The 18,291-nt window shown below is 39.8% G+C and overlaps 1 protein-coding gene across 2 annotated transcripts in view; it reads right to left on the bottom strand.

Moving 5' to 3' along the window:
• Positions 1-766: 766 nt before the first annotated feature.
• Positions 767-18,291, bottom strand: part of FAXC (failed axon connections homolog, metaxin like GST domain containing) — a 75,601-nt gene continuing 58,076 nt past the window's right edge. For both annotated transcript variants that reach the window (XM_020287056.2, XM_012769416.3), the window contains one exon: positions 767-11,280. In XM_020287056.2, coding sequence (XP_020142645.1) covers positions 10,991-11,280 — 290 coding nt within the window. In that variant the 3' untranslated portion in view covers positions 767-10,990. The remainder of the gene's footprint in view (positions 11,281-18,291) is intronic.

Here is an 18,291-nt window from a genome sequence, read left to right as displayed (position 1 = left end):
GGAGTGAGCTACCATGCCCAGCACTGAAGGTCTTTTGAACCAATGGAAGACATGTTTCTTCCTTTCTATGCTGGAAAGAGGGCACATCTGGAGGTGTTATGACTTAGAAAAATAAGTTAACTTTCAGTACTACAAGGGAAGGAGAACAATAGCGAAAGGCAGAGTCTGGAAGATCACCTGCAAGAGGCATTCCTGTATTTCTGGAAGGCCTGGGCTGGATGGACTCTCTTTACTCTGGAGTCCAAATCATCTTATTATTAGCATATACCTTTTATCAGAGTTTTGTGCTCATGCCTTACCTTCTATTGAAGGTAAGATCAGTGCCTGGTTAATCTTTATTTCCACCACTGTACTAATCAGGGTTCTCCAGAAACAGAATCAATAGGTATGTATAGATAGATGATTGATTGATTGATTGATGAGAGAGAGAGAGAGAGAAAGAGAGAGAGCAAGCTTATACACAATTATGGAGGCTGAGAAGCACCATGGTCTGCTATCTGCAAGCTGGAGACGCAGGAGAACAAGGGGAGCTGATGCTGTCAATCCCAGACCACAGGAAGAGATGAGATGGCATGTCTCAGCCCAAACAGTGAATCAGGACAAAAAGGGGCTAATTTGTCCTTTCTACTTTTCATTAATATTCTGTTCAGGTCCTCAATAGGTTTTATGATGTCCAACCACATTGGGGAGGGCAACCTACTTGATGAGTCCACCAATTCAAATGCCAATCTCATCCAAAACACCCTCACAGACACACTCAGAAACAATGTTTTATCTTGGCATCCTGGGGCTTGCTCAAGTTGACACATAAAATTAACCATCATAACTAGAGTTAACGATAGTATGCCATATATTTTCTAATAGTTAGAAGGAGAATATTGAATGTTCCTAACAAAAAGAAATGATAAATGTTTGAGATGATGGATATGCTAGTTACCCTGATCTATGAACATTTTATGTATCACAACATCACTATGTACCCCATAAATATTTAATATGTACAATTATTGTGTGTTAATTTAAATTTTTTTAAAACTAAAAAAATTTAAAAATTAGAAAAACAGAGGAAGGGGGCAAGATGGCCAACTAAAGACATCAGTTGCCAGATTGTCCCAAAAAGAAGAGTTTCAGGTGAAAAAGCAGAGCCCAGGTGAAATACTGAGGGAAAAGTACCTAACTTACCCTTACCGGAGATCCCTCAGGAAGAAGTTGCAAAGCCAAACAAGAAGGAGCAAGACTTTGGCAGAGACCAACCTCTGAAGGATTCAGAGTCCTGTGGAAAGGGTAGGTGGGCAATACAGTTTGGATGTTTGGCCCTCCAAATCTCAAGTTGAAATTTGATCCTCAGTGTCGGAGGTGGGGTCTGGGTGGGTCATGGGGATGGATCCCTCATGAATAGCCTGGTGCCGTCCCCACAATAATGAGTGAGCTCTCACTTTATTAGTTCACACAAGAGCTGGTTGTTTATTTAATAAGAAAGGCCTGGCACCCCCTCCTCCCTCTTTTTGCTCCTTCTCTCTTCATGTGACTCACCTGCTCACCCTTCACCTTCTGCCTTGATTGGAAGCTCCCTGAAGCCCTCACTAGAAGCAGATGCTGACACCATACTTCTTGTACAGCCTGCAGAACCATGAGCCAAATAAACCTCTTCTCTTTGTAAATGACCCAGCCTCAGGTATTCTGTTATAGCAACACAAAACAGAATAACACAGTGGGAGTGTTTATTTTGCTTCCCCTCATACCTGTGGCAGTCTTCCAGCTCCCAGTCTGACAGAGAGCCCTTCTACACTGACAAATCCAGACACTGCTGCCATCAGCAAACTGAGAGCTTCCTGGGAACAGAGCAGCAGGCCCTGGGCCCGCATAGGGCTACTTTCCCCACCGCAGACCCAGGCTGAGACAGCAAGCGCCATATTGCTCATATACATGCTGGGCACCTCTATCCTGCCAGGAAAGTCACAGCCCCTCAGTCTACCTGTTGCTGAATCCCAGAACCCACTTGGACTGTGACAATCACAAAGGAACAGGGAGAAGACACAGGAGAGCAGCAGTATTCCCAGAGTTCTCACCTGTAGGGCGGGCTGCCCCAAGGGGACTGGGAAGTGCCAAGAATGGTTTTTAGCCCAGAGGAAGGCAGAATGTGCACTCGCCTGCAGCTGAGAGCCCCAGGCTCATGATCCGGAGTTGTCTGCACCCCTCCCAGTAGAGACACAAGGTTCATCACAATACGCGCGTGTGTGAAACACTTAGTAATAAGATTTGTATTTGAAAACCTTTCTGTGAATCTCTGACCCCAGTGACTCGAGCATACCATGGCCATATTATTATACTTTATGCAAGTTTACCTCCTCAAGCCTCTTTCTTCGTCTGTAAAATGGGAATCATAATTACTTTATTGAAGAGATGTGAAAACTGAGATAATAGTTATACAAGGGGAAATTGGTCTAAGACTAGCCACAGTAAACTTCTTAATATGTGTTCCCAGCTCTCCCTCTCCTTTCCTTCTCTCCACCAGTGGTTATCACTCTTCCCAATGCTCTGACAGGCAAACTGGGCATGAAGTAAAAGCAGGAGAGGGTAGGACAGCAAACTTCTTTTTTCCAGAAACCTATTTTTCTTCCAGAAACCTCTTTTTCTTCTTAAAAACCACTTATTTGAAATTCTATGAGAAAGTTATATAACTAAAAAAATCATTACCTCTGTTTTAATTATACAAGAGCCTTACAACTAAAATATTCTCCCAATCATCTAAGAGGCCACCACTTAACAGTATATTAGATGCAAAAATTTCAGATTTTCCCTATGGGTATAAAATTTAAACATTCAAATTTGTGAAGGGAAGCAAATTGGAATAAAGACATTCACAGCAAGCTATTTCATATCCATTAGTTGTCATTTACACATCAAATACATACAGCATTAAGACCAAATATACAGAATTTCCACATTTATATACAGTAATCAACATAGTGCACAATTCAAATCTATCTTACAATCAAGTGTACAAGTTTAAATATGGCTTTATAAACTACTAACAACAACTCTGCTAAAGTAACTCATAGGTCCAGAAATAAACACTTAAAATGCCACCTCCACATCGGAGTCCTCTTTCAGCAAGATCCTATTCATTGTGTTTGCAAAACAGATGGTATAGGTAAATGTTTCTAGGCAGTGTCCACCCATCAGCCCTCAAGCAGCTGAAATGTGGGTTCAAATAATGCCAACACTGACCCTTCCTAGATGAGATATCTGAAAATAAATCCATACATCTTCTACACATTTGGAGACACAAGGTTTTAAACAAATAGAAGGAAGACATCTAACCAGCGAGGTGATGACTGCCAGGCATTCTCAAAACATTCTTTGCAGGTTGGTGCTGAACTTCTCAGGCAATACATCTACACTCTGTGTTTGCATCATTTGGGCCCCCTCCCTTTCTCTCTTGTTTTGCAAATTATTATATAGTGGAGTCTTTCAGGAATTTTCCTGGCATTCTAGATTAAGTGGTCCCAAAAAGCAGAATTAAAAAGAGTACTCTTAAAGGTGACATCTAATTGGTCACCCTTCTCTTCCTCTAACCAAAAAAGTCTATTTTAAGTAAAAAATAATTAAAGACCTTACCCTAAAATCATGCATCCATGCCTATTTTATATCTGCTTTGCCACAAATGTTCACACATTCTCTAATCAATTACAGCTTTCGAGGAGCCATCCCCAAAGACCCCTTGTCTCATTCTCTAAACTGTATTGAGTACCAGAAAATATACTTTTTAAATTTCTATGTTTGCTATGATTCGTAATGTATATATCAGTACAGCAGTATATACATATACAGCAGTGTATACATATATACATATGTATATATCATAAATAAACACATTGAGGGGCGTGCTCAGAAAGTTTTACTGACGGGGTGAATGAGCACAAAGGTTTGGAGACCACTACCCAAACAGGAGTGATTTGGTGTGTCTCCAAACGTTCAAAGGACTTCTCTAAAACAAAAGGTACATTGCTTTGTACATTTTATATTTATAAAATGGAAAGTATGTGCCACAAACACTTATGAGAGACTAGAAGGAAATTCCAAAACCATAGGAGTAAACACATTGGGGCCAGCCCCTCTAAGGTGCTTTTTTCAAGATCCCAGGCCTAGCTTCAGGTGGGGCAATCTAGGGGCTCAAGCATAGAAATTAAGGTAAACATTACTTCCTGCACCTGCCACTTGTATATCCATAAACAATCCTTCCATACATAGTTTGTTTTTTATGTATAAACCTATACTTTTTATAATTTTTGTAAGATGCCACCACCTAGAAAACTTTCAGTATGCCTGACACATCCCTACCCAGGTTGGTTGCTTGAAGCCCTGGCGTCTGTGACTATTACCTTCTCTCCTCCCACTCAGGGAAATTCTAACACCAACCACATGAAGGACTCAGACCCTCATTGTCCCAACCATCACCATGGAGAAACTGTCACACTCAACAACACTGAGTTATCAGACATTTGGCATGATGTAGATCACTGGGGAAAAAACACATGTTTACAATTAGCATGATCTGATCCCACCAGGTTTATTACTTGCAGGAAAATCATTTTGACAGGAGTAACATAAACATGTCACCCCGACTAAAGCAGAGATCCCTCAAACTTTGAGCACTGTCTTTAGTCTTATTGCTGTGAAAAAAATTTCAGATACAATATGTTAAAGGTAAAAATACAACCGTTTGGGCATGGTGCGTGTTTTAATCACCAAGCACGATCTCTAGTTGGAAGGCAGAAGCAAATATGAAAATCACTTTCAATTCTGAACTATTAAAGGGGAAAGTCCATAGATTGTCTTTTTAAAAGAGGAGAGAGGGAGTAAATATCCACAGTATTCCTCTTTACTAGCTCGCCTATGAACAATTATATTATGTTCCCGCTGCTATCTGCTTAGCCACTGTGAATTAACATGGCCATTCAGAAGCTGGATCCTATATTTTAAAAAGCCATGGAGTAATTTTTTTTTATAAAGTGGTAAAGGAGACGAAAAAGTTTAAACATTACTGATAAATGAAAGTTACTCTTTCCAGAGCAATGAAATAAAAATAAATAAATAAAATAAAAGCTTGCCAATAGGGGGTGGGAGGTGAATTAATCACATTTAGTAATATTACTTTTATAAAATTAATTGATTATGACAGATATATATTGCTCTACAGTTCGTGGATTGTTCACAAATGCAAGATGGCCATTAAGTTCATGGCTGAAATTATTTAGTTGTGTACAGAACACCAAAGTACTGTATCCATCTTTTACCCTAGATGACTTGTTTCCCCACTGAAATGATCAGGAGTTTGGTGCTGGCTATACCACGTCCATAAGTGATTTCCTTTATTATTGCAATGGTCCCCTTAATTCGTCTACCAATTTGACAATTTAAGGCAATAATTCTCATGAAATTTGAGCATCCTAGTTTGTCACGGTCTAGCCAGCTGCAGGAATTTTGAAAGTCTAGGTCCAGGGACAAGTTCCCTGCTTTGGCAAGAGCCAGAATGTTCCAAAACAACTGAGTCCCTTTCCTTTAAGCTATATTTCATTACTTTCCATAACCATCTGTAAGAGGCAAGCCAATATGTTGCTGGGTCCAGCAATCTTATCTTAAAGATTAAGGAAACTTAAATATTTTTAAGAAATTCTTGAAAGTCAAGGACCATAAACCTAAATTCCTGGTAAGGAACTCAAATGAGGAAAACATCCCGCATATGTTTGCTTCTACCCCTGGACCCAAGCAAGAGTCCTACAGGCAAGAGACATCTCTCTGCACACCCACCAAAGGGATCCTTTTGAACTTTGCAAGCATCATCCAGACCACTGGAAGCAACTGAACAAAGGTCAAGCTCTTCACAATCACATGCAGCTGATCCTTGGGCCTGTTAAAATTGGGTTGTCAGAGCTAAGCGTTTAAACTCAGAAGTACTTGTCATTGAATATACTTTCCTCAGTTTTTGTGCGACTTGAATAGCACTGCACATAAAGGAGAACAAAGGATCCTGGATCATAGTCAGGAACAATATAAATAACTTCACTCTGTTTAAAAAGAAAAAAAAAGGAACAGGAATAACCTGAGTTGTTCCCTATCAACAAAAGGCACCAACCTTTTATTGGAAATACACTCAATCATTGCTCTAGGAATGAATGAATGAATACAGGAAAACCTGATTGTGCAGATCTGTCTCCATAAGGAAAAATCCAGCCTGTCTTATCCCTTCTGAAGCCCCAGGCCAGCTGGCCTCCCATGCAGAAGTGCTGGGTTGCAGAGCTGAAATGAAGCTCACTTGGCCCTGAACTCATTTTGATAAGTCAACTTTTTGAGTGGTTAAAATATAAACAACTATAACAACAACAATAAAAGCTTACCAAAATTTCAAACCTCTCTTTTTCTCAATGTAAAACAGCTCTTCTTTCTTCCCTTCTGTCACTCAAGACATACTCAATGTGGATAATAACAGAGATTACTTTTGCTTGCATGTCCCATACCAAAATCTCCTGTCCGGACATGTTAAAGACAAGAACAGACACTGTCAGCAATAACATTTAAAGATTCTTTGGAAATAGACTTCTTCAATGGGGGTCCATGAACCCCCTAGGAATTCATAACTTCAGGAGGTCTTTAAATCTCCTGAATTTATATGTAAAATTTTATATATTTGCATATATTTGTTTTTTTGGGAAAAGAGTATAGGACTTTCATTGGATTATCAACAGAGTCCCTGACAGAAAAAATAAAAACTTAAAAGCACTATTTTATAGTGTATGGTTGACTTTCTGAGCTTATCTTTTCCATGCAGCCTTCAGGGAAAGGAAATGATGAGTGTTTTGCCTTTAGAGGAAGAGATGATAATGAGCTGGGCAAGCTTCATGCAGAACTGAGGAAGCTGGGCCTTGAAAGATGAGGATTATTTGCCAGTGGAGTGGAGGATAGGGCATTTCAGGAAAGGGATTGGCAGGAGCAGAGGCCCAGAGGTGGGGGCATGTGAAGCTTGCTTAGGCAATGGCAAAGTGTCGACCTGGCTGTACCAGGTGGCTCCTGTGGAAGAGCCATGGGAGACAAAGTGAATAAAGAAGTGAGTATACCAGGCTCTAAGGAGTAACCCCCATCCTGAGGCAATGTGGCATCCCATCAGGGCCAGAGAGCTTTTTAGAAAGATTACTCCAGTGGTGGTGGGTGGAATGGATCAAGGAAGTGGCCAAGGATGTAAAAGAGGCTAGGGCAGAATTTTAGGCAAAAGAGGATGCCCTGAAGTGAGAGTTCTATGTCTGTTCTGTTTGCTACTCTATACCCAGTATAGATCGAGGCCAGGCACAGGGCAGGTGCTCAGTAAATATTCAGGGAGTGAAGTATGGGCATGCATTCTTTAAAGAAAAATGTCCTAAGAAAGAATGAGGAGTCTTGGCACTTGGGAAATCCATCTTGCTATTATTCACGGAGCCCAGCAGTGCCTTGCACAGAGCAGACACTGAAGAAAGTTCTCTTGAATTGGCCTGAACCAGGCTGACTAGACGTGGGGATAAGAGCAAGGGAGGATTCCAAGCACACTCTGAGAGAGGCTGGGGGTGTGGTGGTTCTATGAACATGGAGTGACTTCCCAGAGAGCATGGGTTTTATAAGAAAACCAACTCAAGATGGTGTAATGGAAAGAATCACCTAGGGCAAGGTGAAAGACCTCAGTTCTGGGTCCTGCCCTTCAAATAAATGTGTATAGGACACTGAGCTAATCCTCAGCTCAGCTAAACATTTCCATGATTCTACAATTTCTCTCGAACAAATCTAGGCAAGACCTATGAGACTAAAATCCTTAGCACTTCCCTTCCTTGAACCTTAGCTGTTTCACAAAAACATATTCTAATGGCTTAGTATGCATGGCAGGGCTCACATGAGGACTAGACTGTAGTAGTGATTTAAGTCTGCATTGCTCTAAGTCTGTGATTAGTCTTCTGGGTGGCCCACGGCTTTGGTAGTGTCACTATTCACAATTCATTATGTAGCAACAACAAAATGGTAGACTCTAGCAATATAGATGATCTTTGCATAAATTCATATTTCCCTTATATCTGTTCTAATGGAGAGTAAAGCATACTGCTGCTGCTCATTAATCTTGGTGAGTAGGGGCGTGATGTGGGTAAAGGGAGGCAGATACAGGGGCAGAATTTATTTGCACAATGAGAAGTATAAAAGAACAGGTGGCCCATGGGTGTTTTGTCCAACACAAAACATCTGTTAACATTGGCAAGTTACTTTCCAGCAAAAAATAAAAACAGAACTTGGGCAAATAAGCCAAATAACAAAAATGTCCCCTAATTTCTTGCTGTTGTTTTTCCTTGTAAGTAGCACCAGTGCATCAAATTGGAGAACAGTTCAAATCTGGGTAGCTTAAGAATGAAGTACATAAAATTAAAGCCCTCCCAATAAAAATCTACATCCTGGTAAGTTTGCCTTCATCACTTAGTTCCTATAGCCCATCTGGGGAAGGAAAGCTGGGGTATATTCTAGCGTTCTAAATTGAATTGACAGCTACAAAATGCTGAGTGCCCAGTTGTAAAGCAACAGGCCAGTACCCAAGACTCCAGGTGGCAATGTCCATTCACGCACCTGTGGGAGGTACCCGGATGGAATGTATTGTTTTACAACTGCACTTTGAAAACTGGCTCTCCACATATTGCCCTCCAAGTAATGCAAAATAAAATATATATATATGAATCTACATACACATAACTTAATCATTCTTGGAGTGAAAATGCATCATACCTGGTGCTATACAGTAAGAATGAACTGTAGGAAAAATGTCAAATACATTTCTTTGCAGCTGAGGGTGGGGAAAGGGCAACCCAAGTCTTTGTGGAAACATATCTGCAGTCCACCTGTTCATCATATTTACTTCGCAGCCTGAGAATTTCCCTCGTCACACAGAAGTGCCACCAGCTGGCCTTAGAACATGCTCGCCAGAGAGAGGGGTGGCAAACGGCCCTCCCAAGTGCTGCCAGACACTCAAACAAAGCTGATCCATTCACATCTTCTCCCCACATTCTCATCAGGCCTCTTAAATAGGAATGGCTATGATAAGAAATTAACAGTTAAATTTTCCATGGAGTAAGAATTTCTAACTTAGGGTATCTTAGCATTTATTCCCAGATACATATCCCTACAATTGCTTAAGTGGCAAACAGCCTCAAAAACTCCCCCTCCCCCATTTCTTTGTGAATCCACAGTAGTCTTTTAAGATTGTTTAGCAAAAACTATATTCCAAGGGAGTCTTTTGAAGTAAAGTGCGTGAATTTATCACCAGTTCCCATCTTTTAAGAAGCGCCTCTTTAACCCCATAACAAGCAATCCTTACGCAGTCAGTCAGAGCAAAGTAGTTTTGTCTGCAATTGTAAATCTTAACACTGGCTCTCCTAGCCCAAATTCACAGCCTTTCAAGATCTTTCCCCCATATTTCCCTGGAAAATATTCTAAGTCGACAAAAACTATGTCTTCGAAGATACAGTGCATTCACAAATACAGGTAACCCAACAGTTCATGTGTCCCATGGGGAGGGAGAGGGGGACAGGGAAAGGATGGAAGAAACATTGAGATTTGTCCTTGGCATTGCCCTCCTCTCACTGGGCAATGGCTGAAAACACCAGGAAAGTTGCATTCATAAAACTGCATATAGTCTATCACTGCACGGAGTGCTTTGATACAAGTGGCATGATCCTCTTCCTACTTCGTCTTTTCAATACATCTTTGCAAGGTTTGTTTTCAAAAAGATATTACAAGTTGGCAAGCTTCTGCTTACAAAAACCAATGAAATATTTCCCCCTTCACCTCTATTAAACCCACCATATTCCTGAGATTTATTCTGTCCGCATAAATCAAACACAGGCAACTTAACACTCTGGAGTCAACAAAGAACGACATTCCAGTATGAGTTCAGGCAACGAAAGAAACAATTTTCTGCAAATACACAGTAGACTTGAAGACCATTTGTACCTGTTGATGATTTGTAAAAATATTTCCAATGTTCTTTCAACAAAAGATTTTGATTCAAACAAGATCACAGAGAGGAATGATGGCAAAGTCCTAACTGTGCCTTTGTGTGTGTTTCATCTGATGGGCTTTTACAAGTGACTGTGGTTATTGTTGCCTGGATAGGAAATCCTTTGCCCTCAAATCTTCACACACACGAGGCGCAATAAAGAATAAAATGTCGTATTGATGTCGCACCACTTCCAAGAGGTTTAAAGCACTGTACGAATGTTACCACGTGAATCCCCACAACACCCCTGTGAGGTAGGTAGGTGGAGAGTATTGTCATCCCCACTTTACAGGTGGGAGAAATGAGGCACACAATAGTTAAGGGACTTGCTCAAAATCACACAGCTGTCACTGGAGGCTTTAGAATAAAACTTATACTGATTAGCACCTAGCACAGTGCTTTGCACATAGTAGGTGTTCACTGGATATCTGTGAATTTTATTTGACTTATGTCTCAACATACAATATACACACATAAAATACAAGCAGCCACCGTAAAACATTTATCTCCTGCATTTTTTCTGGTATCTCTCACTATTTCAAACCCTGGTGGATGAAGGAGGTTCAAGAATCCATCTCGCAACTAAGCCCTCAGGGTAAAGAGGATCAACATAAGCACTCTAAGTGGACAACCTGCTCTTTCACCTGCTCTACCACACAATATTAGTTTTCTAATGAAAACAAAAATGGATTTCAGGAACCATGCTGACATATTTTTTTTTTTTGCCTGTTTGTTTTAAATGGAGCCATCTGAATGGTTCTGTGTTTTGTTTGTACAAAAAAGAAATAAGGCGGCTATAGTCCAGGTAGCGTGTGAAAACTGTGCCAAGCACGAAGATTTCCTCCCAGCTCAGCTGGATTTCTACCTGGGAAACTGGACTGACCCCAGGGAGTTGCAGCTCCAAAGGAAGAGGGTCAACAAGGCCAGACGTCACTTGCACTGTTCGTGGTCTGTGTAGTCATCCATGTCCACATCAGAATCAAAGAGCGAGTGTCCAGTGAAATCCGTGTCTGGGGTTCTGGAAAAACTGTTCTCTGCTCCCTCATCTTCAAAGGTCTCTGTCCTTGAGTAAAAGCTAAAATCCAGCAGGGGGGTGTGGGTTTTGCTGCCTTCACTGCTCTCCTCAGACTCGTAGATGGTGTTGTCATCATCATGGTGCCACTCCGGCCAGAACTTCCTCCTTATCCTCTCACAGTACATGGCGAGGTTGATCAGCTCACCTGCAGGGCAGTAAGAAAAGCAAGGATTAGTTCTCAAAGGCAACACTCTACCAGTGCTATGGTCTGAATGTCTCTGTCACCCCAAATTTCAAGTGCTGAAACCGTAACCCCCAATGTGATGACATTAGGAGGTAGGGCCTTTGACAGGTGATTAGGTTACAGGGCAGAGCCCTCATGAATCGACCAATGCCCTTATAAAAGAGGTCCCAGAGAGCTGCCCTGCCCCTTCCACCATGTGAAGACACAGAGAGAAGGCACCATCTGGGAACCAGGAAGCAGGCCCTCCCCAAACACCCACTCTCCCAGCACCACAATCCTGGACTTCCCAGCCTCCAGAACTGTGAGAAATAAACTTTGTTTTTACAAGCAACCTACTTTATGGTGTTTTGTTATAGCAACCCAAATAAACAAGACATCCAGCCACTCTGCTTTCTGGGAAATTTAAAATAATGGGGCAGGGTAGACATTAGCGGTGTTTTCCCACAAAGATACTGTCCAAATATTTAGATTTTTATGTGCATAATAAAGGTGAGTGAGAAAAGTTAGATTCAGTGCATGGGCTGAATGGAAGGAAGAAGCGAGTCCTATGGTGATGAGAAGTAGTTTATCCAAAATGGCAGATAAACTGCCATCATCTGGCTTTGTGACGCATTTTATTATTTTATGTTTGCATATCAAGAGAACTAATAGTGTGAGTGGTTCATATTTAAATTTATATTCCATGACAATACACCAACTGTGGGTTGCATGAAGTCAGTCAGAGGTAATCATTCATTCCACAAATTTTTGTAGTGTTCTTATGGGCTGGGTACTATGCCAAATGGTTGAAAAGAGTTATGTTAGGATAAAATCTTTGCCCTAAATAATACATAAAATGAATAACTCACAATTGTCTTTATAGATAAGTGTGCCTGCAAACACATTTAAAACAGATTTTTTTTTTTTTGAGACAGAGTCTCGCTTTGTTGTCCAGGCTAGAGTGAGTGCCATGGCGTCAGCCTAGCTCACAGCAACCTCAAACTCCTGGGCTCGAGTGATCCTTCTGCCTCAGCCTCCCGGGTAGCTGGGACTACAGGCATGCGCCACCATGCCCGGCTAATTTTTTTTTTATATATATATCAGTTGGCCAATTAATTTCTTTCTATTTATAGTAGAGACGGGGTCTCGCTCTTGCTCAGGCTGGTTTTGAACTCCTGACCTTGAGCAATCCGCCCGCCTCGGCCTCCCAAGAGCTAGGATTACAGGCGTGAGCCACAGCGCCCGGCCTAAAACAGATTTTTTTAACAAATAAAACTAAATTAAACAGCTGTACCCATGATTGGGCTCTCACTCAGTCACTGGTCTACTTTTTCATGTGAATCCAAAGAACACTTCTGCTAAGTCACTATCATTGCCTAAGCATTTGTCTGAAACATGACACAGTAGGTGGCCTTCATTTCCTAATTCCAAATAAAAAATAAAGAGGATGGATTTTTTCTTTTGATCCACCAGATGGCAACATTGCTTACAAATACACGATTTGCCACTATCTCTCATAGCACACTATAATAGTCTTTGGATGTTTATTCTTTTAAGTTACATAAACCATTCACTTATTATGTAGGGAATCCATGCTTTATTGCAGAAAATTAGAAAACACAGATAAACAAACAAACAAAAAAGAATTGCCAATAATCTCTTTCCCCATAACATTTTCATTTGTATTCTCCCAGAAATGTATATATTTATACATACGTTTACATATATTTACTTTGGCTACATAGGATTTATTATATACTCTGTTTCCTATTCTACTTTTTTTCCACTAAACAACATATAGTGAATATCTTTGAATTTCACACTATGATCACCATAATTGCCTAGTATGTCATTATATGGATATACCATAGTTTCATTTTTGTTTTTACCAATCCCCATCATAGATCATTTAGGTTGTTTCCATAGTAATAGCTCTGTTGGTTATAGTCTGTAAGTACTCTATTTTATTTTTATTTTTCTATTAAAGAAAATAATATATTCTCATTTTATTTTTTTTCCAAATCATCAATTTTATTATGCTCTTTTCTGTTTGTTTTTTTTTATTTTATATATATTCTCATTTTAGAAAATTAGAAATCTATATACAGAAACATATAAAGGAGTTGCTCCCTGGGAGCAGCTAGAAAATCAGAATATATTCACAAGATCTACAGGATCCGTGACTCTATCCACTTCTTTTGGAGCTTTTCTTTCTCCAGCCTTGTTTCTTCACTTTTCTCCCAGAAAGGCCGCCTCCTTTGTGACCACATGACAGTAATACCACCTCCGTGTGCAATAATAAGCATTAATCACAATAGCAAATACTTATATGGTATTTACTATACAAGGGCTTTACTCATCTGTTGAATCCATATTAACTCCCTTACTCCTCATTCTCTTCACCACAACTCTCGCCTGTCTCTCCACTGATGAGTTGACAGTCTGGTCTGATAGCTTTGCGCTAACTAGCATGGAATATTTTTCTGTGATTCTTCCCAGAGTGTCAAAAATTGGGAAGGGACAGATGTCACTCCTTACTGGCAATGATCTGTCACAAAAGAAGTGATCATTCCATTATACAGTTAAAAAAGGGTTTGCTTTGATAAGCAAGGGCTGGGAGCCCATGCAGCCCATGTATGTATCTACTGGTCCAGGATTTCACTTTTAGTACTCCATTCAACTAAAATAAACCATCAGTAGGTCAGTGGATGTCAAATGGAGTGTTACATATCAGCAAAAAAAAAAAAAAAAAGTTGGAAACAACCTGAATGTCCCCAACAGGGATTGAATGAATAAAATATGATGTATCCATTCTATAGAATATTGAGCAGCTGTTAAAAAAATATGAGTTAAGTGAAAAAAGCAAGTTATAGAGTAATGCATATAGTATAATTCCATTGTTTGGTTTAAAAACAGTAAAAAACACATAAACCAAAACATTTACAGATATATATGTAAATTTGTATATGAAAAAGAAAGGCACAGGTTTCACATTAAATCTTTAATATTAACTATTCCATAGGGGTGATACTGGACATGGAGGGAGGAAAGGTCATAAATTTTTAGATCATAAAAATTGATCTATGTGATGCAACTTATTGTGACTATCATATGTTACTTTGTTAATATAAGAATCCAATAAAATAAATTAGTAATGAGCAGAGGGATGTTCTCAGACAACTTGAGAGGATATTTATCAGAAAGCTGAATGCCTCTGTACCCAGAGGACAGCCCCAGACAGAATAAAGAGCCTTGCTCTTAGAGTTTCACAAATGGAAATATCTTCAACTGCTCTTTGAAAAAAGTGACGAGTTTTATTTTCCTGTGTTACTCTAAGTTCTCTAATAATCAAAAACATTCTGTACAGTGTGACACTGAAAACACTGTCAACCAGACCCAGAATCCGGGACTAAGTTCCTCCCAGCTGCCAATCACACATGGCAGGGACGGGAAGGAGAAGAAGCCTGCCAGCGTCTCCAGCACCACCTGCCAGCCCTTGGTCGGGAACCAGCAAATATTTGGAAAACACAGGGCCAACATCCAAATACATTCATTTGCTCCACAGGTATTTACTCAGCACCTCCCAGTTCCAGACCCACGCTAGGTGCTAACTATACCCTTGGTCGCTCCCTTTAGCATTTGTCACGCAAGCATATAGAACGCCCAGCATCTCCTCTTCAGAAAAGTTCCTTACTGTTGGCTCCTTGGCCTAGAGGTGTGATTCTCGCTTTGAGTGCCAGAAAGTTGCTAACATACTTGACTCCTGTAATAGGGGCACCCTTCACATTCTTGAAGCTGGAGGACACTAATTCACAGATCTCAAAATACAAAGAAAAAGATCGTTTGATCCAGCCCTTTCCTGAGACACAAACCCCCCAACAACCTCTTCCAGAACACCTCCTTCCAGACGGAGGATGGGAAGAGTGCAGGATATACGTACTTGTTTTTCAAGGAGATCCAACATTTTTCCACTTTTTAATCTATTGAATACTAAGCAAAAAAGATACCCATATAAAACAAATAATGTTGGGGTGAAAGTTGCCAAATGAGGTTTTTCTTAGAACACAGAAGGCTGGGTTTCTTACTAATTCAGAAAAATAGTGTCAGGGTTTCGCTGTGGCTCTAGAGGGCAGGCAGATGCTCTGCAGAGCTCTTTACCCTTCGTTGATTGAATTCACTTTTCTCTGCTTTCTTGCATTCTCCACATCTGTTTTAAGGAGTGCCCCAATCCACATGCAATTCTCTAATAAGGACAACCTGATTAAAATACCAAATCTGACTCCACATTAGAAGGTTGCTGATAATAAAACTGAGATTTTTTTTAGTATAAAAAATGGCAAAAATTTCGAAATACATTATATTCAGCCCTAATCAAGAAACAAAAATTAAGAGGTGCTTTCAAACTTTATTCATGAGAATGTAAATTGCCATATCTTTCTAGAAAACAATTTAGCCATGTAGACTAAAAGCTTATATGCTTTGAGAGAGTAATTACCTAACTAGGAATTCAGCCTAAGGAAATAACCAGGAGTATATGTTTATAACAATATTCACTTTAGAATATTAGCAAAAGTTATTTGAAACAACCCACAAGTCCAGAAAAAGATCAATCACATAAATTACAATGTAGCCATAGGGTGGGATATTATACAACTACTAAAAATACTGTTTTGAAGAATATTTCAAGGGAAATGGCTAAAAATTACAATTAATTTTAAAACTTCAGGTTATAACTATATCAACACTCTGCTTCCATTTAACAAATATATGCATACTTACACTTGATAAAAGATGAGGATACATCATCAATATGATAATATATTTAATTTAGAGAAGTTCCAGTATATCACAAAATAAGGAACATGTTCACAATGATCACTTAGGAAGTTAAATATTGGTCCATACTATCCCTAGTCCCACTCAGCTGCACTTCTGGAAGACATTCAATCAAAGCTTAATCATTCCAACCAAGTTTGGTAACAACTCTGGAGCTCCTTCCCCGCCAATAAGAAGATCTGGAGAGAGAGCGCTGGTGTCCTCGGCCTGGTCTGAACTCCTGGACATGGACACAGGTGGACACACACATGCACACAAAGCCACAGGCTTCACCACCCTCCCCACCCATCCACCCATGACCATAACACATGACTGCTCACCTGCCTCAGTTTCTTGTATGATTCTGCCTTGCCTGGTTCCATACATACATCCACCCATTCATCCTGCCATCCAACATTTATTAAGAGCATTCTATGTGGTATTCCACTGATGATTTTGTGTTCTCAGCCTGCTCAGTTGGGCATAAACACTTTGCTTAACTCTTATCAATCCCCTTCCCCAAACCTAAATACTGAACTTTGACTTCACATCCCCAGCCCTGAAGTAGCTTAGATTGCTTTGAATGGACGATGACTTTAAACAGTCCCCACCCACCTATGCAGTAACCCAGGGGCCCTAGCTACCATGTACAGATGCTCCACAACTTACATGGGGTTACAGCCTGATAAATCCATCATAAATTAAAAATATCCTAAATCAAAAATGCATTTAATACTCCTAACCTAACGAACATCATAGCTTTGCCTAGCCTACATTTAATGAGCTCAGGCCACTTATTAGCCTACAGCTGGGCAAAATCATGTGACCACACAGTGTTGTACAGTATTGGTTGTTTGTTCACCTTGGTGACTGCATGGCTGACTAGGAGCTATGGCTCACTGCCACTGCCCAACATTGCAAGGAAGTATCATACCACATATAACTAGCCCCAGAAAAGATAAAAATTCAAAGTAAGGTTCTTCCTAAATGGTTCTTCCTCATTTAGGAAGAATATTGCTTTTGTAATATCTTAAAGTTGAAAAATCCTAAGTCACACTACTGCAAGTCAGGGACCATCTGTATATCCCATTACCTCACTCTACTACACACACATACATGCACACCAAGATCTGTTCCCTTGCACATCAACCCTGGGGTGAGCTATCTTTCTCTAGCCTGTTGCCACCATGAATTTTACTCCTAAAGGGGAAACATCATACACTGTTGGTAGGAATTTAAATTAGTGCAACCACTATGGAGAACAGTACGGAGATTCCTCAAAAAACTGAAAATAGAACTATCATATGACCCAGCAATCCCACTGATGGATATATATCCAAAGGAGGGGAAATCAGTATATCAAAAAGATCTCTGTACTTCCATGTTTATTGTAGTGCTATTCACAATAACAAAGATTTGGAATTAACAGAAGTGTCCATCAATGGATAAATGGATGAAGAAATTATAGTACATATACACAGTGGAATATTATACAGCCACAAAATGAATGAAATTCTGCCATTTGCAACAACACGATGGAACTGGAGAATATTATGTTAAGTGAAATAAGCCAAGCACAGATAAATTTTGCATGTTCTCACTAACATGTGGGAGCTAACTATTAAAACAATTGATCTCATGGAGACAGAAAGTAGAATGATGGTTACCAGAGGGGAGAAGGGTAGCAGGGAGTGGAGGATAAATTGGGGATGGTTAATGGGTATAAAATATATATTTAGATAGTTAGATAGAATGAACAATATTTGATAGAACAACAAAGTGACTATAATCAACATTAAGTTAAAGGTATACTTTAAAATAACTAAAACAGTAGAATTGGAATGTTCCTAACACAAAGCAATTATAAATTTCTGAGGTGATGGATGCCCCAATTACCCTGATTTCATTAACTCACATTGTATACCTATATCAAAACTCCACATGTACCCTATAAAGATATATGACTATTATGAACCCATAATAATAATAATAATTTTATATGTACACACAGACACACAGGAAAAAAAAAGAATTTTCTCCTACCACTCGACCCTCACCCCACACATGTATGTTCATCCCCTAGCTCTGGTCCTATTTATCCCCACTTACTACTTTTTCTCCTCCTGTCTCTTGTAATTCAGACAGGCCTTACAACGAGATCACACACATAAAACATTA

This window comes from Microcebus murinus, chromosome 5, assembly GCF_040939455.1.
Source record: "Microcebus murinus isolate Inina chromosome 5, M.murinus_Inina_mat1.0, whole genome shotgun sequence".
Lineage (NCBI taxonomy): Eukaryota > Metazoa > Chordata > Mammalia > Primates > Cheirogaleidae > Microcebus > Microcebus murinus.
This window is presented reverse-complemented; position numbering and strand designations above follow the sequence as displayed.